Source organism: Terrapene carolina, unplaced genomic scaffold, assembly GCF_002925995.2.
Source record: "Terrapene carolina triunguis isolate 2854851 unplaced genomic scaffold, T_m_triunguis-2.0 Scaffold49, whole genome shotgun sequence".
Lineage (NCBI taxonomy): Eukaryota > Metazoa > Chordata > Testudines > Emydidae > Terrapene > Terrapene triunguis.
Window position 1 is genome coordinate 2,217,383 of NW_020664400.1, and position 9,301 is coordinate 2,226,683.

General features: G+C 48.1%; 1 protein-coding gene across 1 annotated transcript; it reads right to left on the reverse strand.

The window, feature by feature from the left end:
• Nucleotides 1-2,837: 2,837 nt before the first annotated feature.
• Nucleotides 2,838-6,652, reverse strand: LOC113407613 (peptidyl-prolyl cis-trans isomerase A-like). The gene is made up of 5 exons (XM_026656568.1): nucleotides 6,566-6,652; nucleotides 4,396-4,426; nucleotides 4,160-4,248; nucleotides 3,679-3,851; nucleotides 2,838-3,175 (listed from the first exon to the last, which is right to left on the reverse strand). The coding sequence occupies exons 1-5, from the start codon at nucleotides 6,635-6,637 to the stop codon at nucleotides 3,040-3,042; spliced, it is 501 nt and encodes a 166-aa protein (XP_026512353.1). The 5' UTR covers nucleotides 6,638-6,652; the 3' UTR covers nucleotides 2,838-3,039.
• Nucleotides 6,653-9,301: the final 2,649 nt, after the last annotated feature.

Sequence of the window (9,301 nt, forward strand, 5' to 3'; positions counted from 1 at the left end):
CTATGCCAATTCAGTCAGTTCTGAAGGACATGAGCCAGTGCAGGGTGTTTCCATTCACCCCTGCAGCCTCTCAGAAGCAAGACTGAAGGGAATGATACATTTACTGTTCCTCCCTCCCCCCCTTTCCTTCATAAAGAGGAAGTATACTTCTGTCTGTGTATCTTGCGGACTCCACCCAGCTTTTCTGCCATACATCCTCAACACCCCACTGTTGCTCAGGGCTATGCCTCTACTGTTCCCTTTCACTTGCTCATTCCTTCTACTAGGAGAGCAGCCTCCTCCACAGGTAGCTAGGAGAGCACTTATTTCCAACTGATTAGGCTCTTAGCATTCAGGCTCTTCAGTGTGTAACAGCTGTGAACAAGGAGCTGCCTCTAGTGCCTTCCCAGCTCTCCAGAAACAGATGTGTCATGCAGCAACAAGAACCACTGTCAGCAAGTGTTGCTAAAGCCAGGCACAAGTTTGTGCCAAAAGAAAGTGGAAGGTAGGAAGAGCAGCTTTCCATTGCAGACACATTACTTGTACCTTTTCAAATCAGCTACAGTACCAAGAGACTTGGGGAAGGGAGGAAAAGATCACTATGTACTTCTCTTTGCAACAGAAGAGACAGCCCTTGAGAAGAGAATTTCTCCTGCTTCCTCTACATCTCTTTACCCCCACTTGACTCCCAGCCCTCAATTTCCATTTTATAATATGGAGATACCACAAGGCTGATGCAAGTAGACCCACCTACTGCCTGCATCATCTGTTAACTTAAAGTAATGTCAAGTATCAGAGGGGGAGCCATGTTAGTCTGGATCTGCATGCATCTGACCAAGTGGGCATTCACCCACAAAAGCTTATGCTCCAATAGTCTGTCTATAAAGGTGCCTCAGGACTCTGTTGCTTTTTAAAGTAATGTGATTCTACTGTGTAGCTATGAACATATCAATAAAGATCTTTATTGGCCTAAAAAGGCCAAGTAGTTTAGGAAGACTATTCAATAGCTAAACAGCGATGGTATTAATGCAAGATCTTTATGTGGAGTTGCTATTGTTGGCAACAGCTATTAATTTCAAATTAGTTACTTTAGAGTCACACTATACTGTGCCTCTAGAAAGCAGGATTACTTTTAGTGTTAATGCCACAGACACCTTAAATACCAATACATACAGCTACTGACAGATGACTAGTAGCATGGCATTGGGCAGAGATACAACATACTAAGAACACCATGCCATGCATCAAGGGATCACAACACTGGATATGTAACATTGCAGTTCCACTGCTGGCATTAAATGTCAGCATTTACTTGGGTAAGATTTGTTTTATGGGACATTATGCCATTGTCTCTTGGAATTATTGATTAGTTTGATGATCACAAGGCTAACTGAACACATTGATGCTGGAGACGATGCAATGCATAAATCACATTTTCATTAGATTTCTTTAGCCACACCAGGGAAGCCCTCTCCAATTGTGTTTCATTTAGTGTTTTATACTCTGCTTTGAATGTAAGTGCTCTGGTAGATTAGTACTGACAGGAGGCCTCCAGGGAGCCTCAATCAGGGGTGGCCAAGCCACAGCTGGCTAACCACATGCAGCTCTTTCACAGTTAAAATGCAGCTCTGAGCCCCCACTGCACATTCTCTGCCTACCAGACTGCAGGGGGAGCTTAGGGCTTCTGCAGAGTGGTGGGACTAGAAGTTTGTGCCAGACACAATTGGTACCTGCTGAGAAAGGGGAGTACAATTTAAAGGTTCAGCCTACCCCTCATCCAACAGCTTGGGATCTACACGCCGCGCCGCCCCCCCCCCCCCCCGGCAGCATGCCCCTCCTCCCATCCCTCAGCAACCCCTCCCTGCAGCTCCCCAGTGTTTGCCACTGCCTCTCCCCACAGCTGCAGCTCCAGGGAGGTGACCTGGCCACACCATGTGACTGAGCAGAGCCAGCAAACCCTAGTGCCAAAAATAAAATTAAAAAAAGTCAGGGAGGCACATTCTCCCCAACCCTGGCAGGCATGCCTCAGCTCTTGAGCTTCTGAAGATTGTCATATGTGGCTCAAAAAGTTTGGCCACCCCTGGCCTGGACACTGCAAGGAGCAGTAGTGGTAAATTTAAGAAATTGCAGTGCTTGCAGATGAACTACTCAGTGGCTAAGTCAACCTACACTACATGAACAACATAGCTGGAGTCAACGTACCTTAGGTCGAGTTACCGCTGGGGTCAATAGGAGAAAAATCTCCAGTCGACTTACCTTACTTTTCTTCTCAGGGGTAGAGTATAAAGGGTTGACTGGAGAGCGATCTACAGTTGATTTGGTGGGTCTTTACTAGACCTGCTAAATCAACAGCTGGTGGATTGATCTCAGAGCATTGATCCCAGCTGTAGTGTCAACCTGCCCAGTGTCTCATTGTGCTGTGTTTCCGAAACACAGAATAGGGCTTTTGCTAATAGGCATCTAAGCACTTAGGACCTTACCCTGCACCAAATTAACTAAATAGGAGTTTTACTATCAGTGGTTGTTTCTAGTCACATTTTACCATTAAAAACCCTGCTTAGCCATTCATTCTGTAGTGGCCTTAAGAGTATTCAATTGGCAGGCATCCACTAACTCCCATGCTGCTGGGACAGGTCATCAACACTAAGCTACAGAGGCTTCCAAAACAGTTTTAATCTAGGGATTTCCCTAAAGGAATCCCTGTAGGACAGTTTTAGAAACCTAGCTACTGATACTACATAATGGTAGTAGCCAATCTATGCTTCTTCAGAGAAGGGGATTTCTTGCCACTCTTAAGAAAATACATGATTGCTACACAAATGCCCCAAGCAGATTTTCCTTATAAAAAAGAAAACTCATGTGGTTTAGCTTGTTTTATTTATTTAATTTCATAATCATAAACTTAACTCTGCAGTGCAGCTAGACTTGTGAAGATAAGGGAAATGAAACCCAATAGAAATGCAGCAGTAAGTCAGGAACACAAGAATTACAAGGGGCTAAACACCATGGTATGTTAGCCCCAGCTACAGAAGGAATGGTTGGTTAAGACAGAAAGGAATTTTATGACAGCTGCCCACAGTTAGCAATGGTGACCTTCTTCTTTGTTTTGCCCTCTCTTGATCCAAGGCCAGACATTGCCTCCACCACCTTCATCCCATCTTTGACACGGCCAAAGACAACATGCTTCCCATCCAACCTAAGAGAAAACACACGTTTTATGGGATCATGTTGCTGAGAAGCACCAGTCTGACTTGTTTGTGACCTACTGTATTAAACCACTGATTTCAGGAAGCTTGTATAATCAGCAACCTTGTTAGTACTCAGTTTTTGCTATAGAAATTACCAGCCTCCCATCATGCTCAATGGAAAAGTGAGAGATGAGCCACCAGACAGGAAGTATTACCCTCAGATACGAGAGGATCTGGGGAATTACACACTTGCTTCTGGGCACTGTTACAGCAACTGTAGTTTAGGGCTCAATGAAGCCTCACTACATAGAAACCTTGAGACCAGAATTGCTTGAGGTTTCATTATGTACATTGATCAGGATCACAGGAACATTTTGTTGAACAGGCCACACTACACTAGAATTATTAGACAATGTATTAGAGGGCTATGGCAAAGTTAATAAAACCCTAAAGAGGTGGTGATGAGTAAATTCAGAGATGAATGAAGAGTACAGATTCCAACAGTACTTACCACTCAGTCTTAGCCGTGCAGATGAAGAACTGGGATCCATTTGTGTTGGGGCCAGCATTTGCCATAGACAAAATGCCAGGACCTGTGTGCTTCAGGATGAAGTTCTCATCAGCAAACTTCTCACCATAAATGGATTTACCACCAGTTCCATTATGACATGTAAAGTCACCACCCTGCAAAAAAGCAAGCACTGGAAGTGAAACACAGCAATGCCCACCCTTCTAATCGGTCAGGCAGACTTCTAATCTATACAAGACTGCTGCTCAAGCTACCAGTACAGTCAAAGCCACCCCTTTACTCAATCAGGCACAAAACCTGAAGGCTAGTGACAGCCTTCTGGTCTGTTTACTGTCAGTCTTGAACCCCTAAGCAAGACTGTCCTATAAAATTGCAGAATCACTTTTGTTTCAAAGTATAGGCGCTGCAACAAAACTACTGAAAGAGGCCATAACCAAGTAGTAAGAAAGTCAGTGACTCATACCTGGCACATGAATCCAGGAATGATCCTGTGAAAGCAGGACCCCTTGTAACCAAATCCTCTCTCCCCAGTGGTCAGGGCACGGAAGTTTTCTGTCAATGCAAGACAGTCATTACTAGATGGAATTTATAGGAACACCCATTGGCAAGCCTCTGGGTGAAAATTTCAAACTTATTGTTAATAAAAGTAAACTGAAGACTGCAATGCAGTCTCCATGAACTTGAGTGGTTTTTACAAACCTGCTGTCTTTGGAACCTTGTCTGCAAACAGCTGTAGAAGAAGAAAAGAGTCAGTTAAGTCATTTTGCTTAAAGAGTGTTTGCCAACTACTAAAACAGGAGAAACAACTCAGCATACTACAACATAACGATTTATGGGAGAATCTTGCAGTAGCTGTAGTTTGTTGAATACAAGTTGTGCTATGGCTACATTCCATCACTCGAAACCCATATTCCATCACTCGAAACCCATGACAGAAGTCTACATGGTGTTGAAGTTGTTTCTTTAAATGCAATCCAGGATTCTGCAAGCCATGCTTTACTTCCCTCAGAGATCATGTTCCATGGCTTTTGCCACCAGCTCCTCCTTATATGAGCAGAACCTGGCAGCTGGAACAAGGATTAGACTCCATTATTAAATTCATTCACAAGACTCTGTATCATCTTTTATGAAGCTGATTGTCTCATACAAAACTAAGCATACACTTGGTCCAACTGCAACCTTGTTAGAAGGGTTATTAAGCCAAGCTCATTTCCTGGTACAGTAGTGTGCGGGAAGCAGCAGTGGGTTTCCACTATTCTTTCTGTCAGACTGGACTGTGTCAGAGGGACTCAGACAAAATGGAGTCCCTGGACAAAGAATGCACTGTCTGTTGACTACAGTTTATGCACTTACACACCTGTTCATAGGAGAAGCCTTTATGTTCCAAAAGGAAAGTTATTTGAGTGGTTAATGAGACCAGTTAGAAAGCCTTGCTCAAAGCTTATTCTCAACCACTGGGACACAGGTTTTGCTATATGACAAGCATACCAAGGAGTCAAGAATCTGATTTATGTAACTCTCTTGGTGATGAGCTTACTATTAACCTTGAGTTTGGCAAACACACACCAAATGATTAATCGAGTACAATTGTCAGAGCACTTACTGACAGTCTGAACTCTGGTTTGCTTAAAAACTACAGGGTGCTTTGTTGCCCTGATGAAAGGTACTGCTACAAAGATTTATACCTGCCTCCGGAAGTTTCCATTATTTGCATCTGATGAAGTGGGCATTCACCCACAAAAGCTTATGCTCCAATACTTCTGTTAGTCTTAAAGGTGCCACAGGACCCTCTGTTGCTTGCTACAGAGAATTAGTGGTCTTCACACCCCCCTCCCAGCACTGTTAGGCATTTGCTCTCTGCTCCATACCATACAAGCCCTTACATGTTAGAAAAAGGAATGTCTGCATCAATAAAGCTTGCTATCCTTTTCACACCTGAGCTTGAGAAAGCTCACAATTTGAGGTTTCTGACCCAAAATGAGGGGCAGTTATACAAGCAGGCAGTTTAGCATGCAGTCCTTGGGTTCAAAATACTATAACCGCCATGCCATGATTTCTGATTTAACTATTACCAGTAAAGTGAATAGATACAAGATTAAGAGCTTGGGGACTAGAGCAGATCTTCGCCTTCAAAAGAAGTACCCGAGGCAAGATGACGGCTCGGAGAATCTCACTCCGGCATGAAGCACATCCCTTCCGCCGCTAACAGGGCTTTAGAGATGCAGGGCCTGGAGAGGGACTTTGTCTGGAGAGCGACAGCAGCGTGAGGGGGCTTCGATTACAGCGTGGGGCTAATTAGCGACCATGAGCTCTTGATCAAGGGCGAGGTCTGCGAGTGTATGAGCAGCTTCGAGCCCCAGCAACTACAGCACATTCCGAAGCCGCCTGGAAGCCCGCAGTTCGAAGCGTTTAGCGAGCAAGCCAAAGCCCGGGCCCGCTGGGCAGCTGCCCAGCGCGGCGATGCGGATTCCGGAGAGAGGCGAGCGCCGCCCCCAACGCAACGGCCTCACTGCAGAGGGGAAGGAGGGGGGGGGGCGCCGCTACGATCCCGGCCGATACGGCGCGGGGTGGGGCCGGCAGCGCATGCCGCCTTCGGGGCAACCTCCCTCCGGGGGCGAGGAGCGCTCCCGGCTTCCCCCCAGTCCCTGGGGACAGCTCGTCGCGCCCCGGGCTGCCTCAGCCACGTGGAGCCCACAGAGGCCACGAGGCGCGCGCTCGCTCCCGCTCCCGCGAGACCGCCCGCGCGCGCTGCCGGCCGGCTCCCTTCGCCGCGCGCGCCCCCCTCCCGCCCAAAATGGCCTCGTGCTCGTGCCCTTGCCAGGAAATGGCGCCGCCGGACCCCTCGCGGGACCTCCCTACTCCCAAGTACCTCGAAGGTGACGCGCCCCAACGGCTCATCGTTGGCGCAGACATCGAAGAACACGATGGGGTTGGCGGCCATGGCGCGTCGCGTGAGAGGGGGGGGCCTTGGGCGGCAGCAACTCCTCCTCAACAGCGGGTGCGGCGCAGCGGAAAGAGAGCGGTCGCCCCCCGAGTTTATATACTTGCCGCTCCGCCCGCCCACCCGCAGGCCGCTGCCAATCGCCGCCCGCGGCGCCGGCGAGTGAGGGCTCTTGCAGCCAATCAGTGCCATGGGGCGGGACCGTGACAGCCCGAGCGCTCGGGTAAGGCGGTGCCCGCTGAGAAACGGGAGGGAGATGGCGGGCATGCGCACTGCGGCGCTGCACGGGGCGGGGCTGGGAGGAGATGGGAGTTGGGGGATGGGATGGGCGGGGAGGCTGGAATTAGGGGTGGAATGGGATTTTTTGGGGGTATGATGCGAGTGGGAGGGGATGGGATTTGGGGAAAGGGGTTGGGATGAGTGTGGGGGCTGGGATTTGGGAGAAGAGGCTGGGGTGAAAATGGGGGGGGCGGATTTGGAAAAGGGGCTGAAGTGGGAATGGGGGGCTGGGATTTGGGGGGTGAGATTAGGGGTATGGGACTAAGTGTTAGGCTGTGGGGTTGGAAATGAGGGATTGGACTGGGGCTGGGAGGGATAGCGGTGGGCTGGGAATGGGGAAGTAAGGCTGGGATTGGGGGCAGGAATGGGGTTGGGGGAGAAGCTGGGACTGTGCGGCTACAAATTGTGTGTAACCTCCTGAGTGGCGTGGTATGTGTGTGTGTGTGTGTGTGTGTGTGTGTGTGTGAGACAGGGCAGTGCCTCTGCATCTAATAAAGTATTCATGAGACTTCCTGACATTCACATAGCACCTCCCTGCCCTGGAACTGTAACCCTCCTACCTCCCCGCCCCCAAGGCCATTGCCACCCTTGCACAGATTGGGCCTTGTACAGATACCACCCTCCAGAAAAAAAAGCATTGGGACTGTCCTGTCCATCTAGCCATATAGAAATGCTAATTCCCCTGGGACCTCTTCATGACCTCGCAGGCTGAGAACCCCTGGGATAGGGCATGCAGCATGGGAACGGGGGCTTGGAGGTATAAAAAGGAGATTCCTGAATGGAGTGGGCCATGGCACAGTAGGACTGTGAAATGAGTGATGGGAATAGACAGATCTATAAAAGGAAGGAGCACAGAGGTGGGAAGAAGACCTGGGGAATAGCCCTGTTGATTTATTTATTCATATTTTGGGTGTGATGACAGATTTTGCTGTGTTTCTATGAGGCATTTTTGGCCTCCTTAGCTGCATGTGCAAATGGTGCTGGAGCAGCTGTTTGACATGTGCATAGCCCACACATGCAAGTGTTCATGCAAAATGGTTAGTTGTGTGAACAAATCCTGAGCTGTTCCCCTAATTCAGTGGATGGGCCTTTAATTATCTTTACAAGTACCTGGTAGGATTGTGGCACCAGACCCATCATGCAAGTGTGACCTGACCAACTGAGAGGGGATGAGATTTTTATTTGAAATCATAGAATATCTGGGTTGGAAGGGACCTCAGAAGGTCATCTAGTCCAACCTGCTGCTCAAAGCAGGACCAATCCCCAGATTTTTGCCCCAGATCCCTAAATGGCCCCCTCAAGGATTGAACTCAACTCTGGGTTTAGCAGGCCAATGCTCAAACCACTGAGCTATCCCTCCCCACAAATATTTGTTTTTTATTAACACTCAACTCCAACACCTGAGCAACAATTTGGAGAAAGGCTCTTTGCTAAAACAGAATATTACCCCCATTTTACAGATGTGGAAACAGGCACAGAGAGGGAAGGGACTTGCCCAAGGTCACTGAGCAGTCCAGTGACAGAACTGGGAATTGGACCCAGATCAAGTCCCAGTCCAGAGTCCTATGCAGTGGGCTATACTGCCTAGCATAAGTCAATAACTTTCTTTGAACGGTGACCTAATGGACCTACTAAGGGTAGCCTGCCTTTATAATCTGGAAAATTTGTTGTTTTCCTCCGAAATACCATTATCTCAGGGCATTCCCACCATCTATACTGCCAGGGGTCTATTCCTTTACTGCATGACATGCCTGACATACCTAAGGCAAAAAAAACAAGCAATAAAATAATAATAATAATTAATAAAGCCTTTCAGGCCTTTTGTGGAACTCCTTGCCTGAGGAGGTTGTGAAGGCTAGGACTATAACAGGGTTTAAAAGAGAACTAGATAAATTCATGGAGGTTAAGTCATGGCTATTAGCCAGGATGGGTAAGGAATGGTGTCCCTAGCCTCTGTTTGTCAGAGGGTGGAGATGGATGGCAAGAGAAAGATCACTTGATCATTACCTGTTAGGTTCACTCCCTCTGGGACACCTGGCATTGGCCACTGTCGGTAGACAGGATACTGGGCTGAATGGATCTTTGGTCTGACCCAGTATGGCCATTCTTATGTTCTTAAGTATATAGAGCCTGAGGAAGTGAAAAGGGCTTTTTTTTTTCCTGTGAGGATGGTGATGCCAACCATAAAACAATTAGGAGACAGTATCTGACTTTCAGGGCACCCCTCAGCTAGTTTTGTGGACACTGAGCACCTCTACGAATCCGGCCCACAGTCCATGCCGCGGGTCACTCAGTAGCACAGGCTTCCTATGAACCATGCAAGTGTCCATGTGTCACGGAGTGTGGGGGGACACAAGGCCCTGCACCCCCGGCTTCCTGCGATTC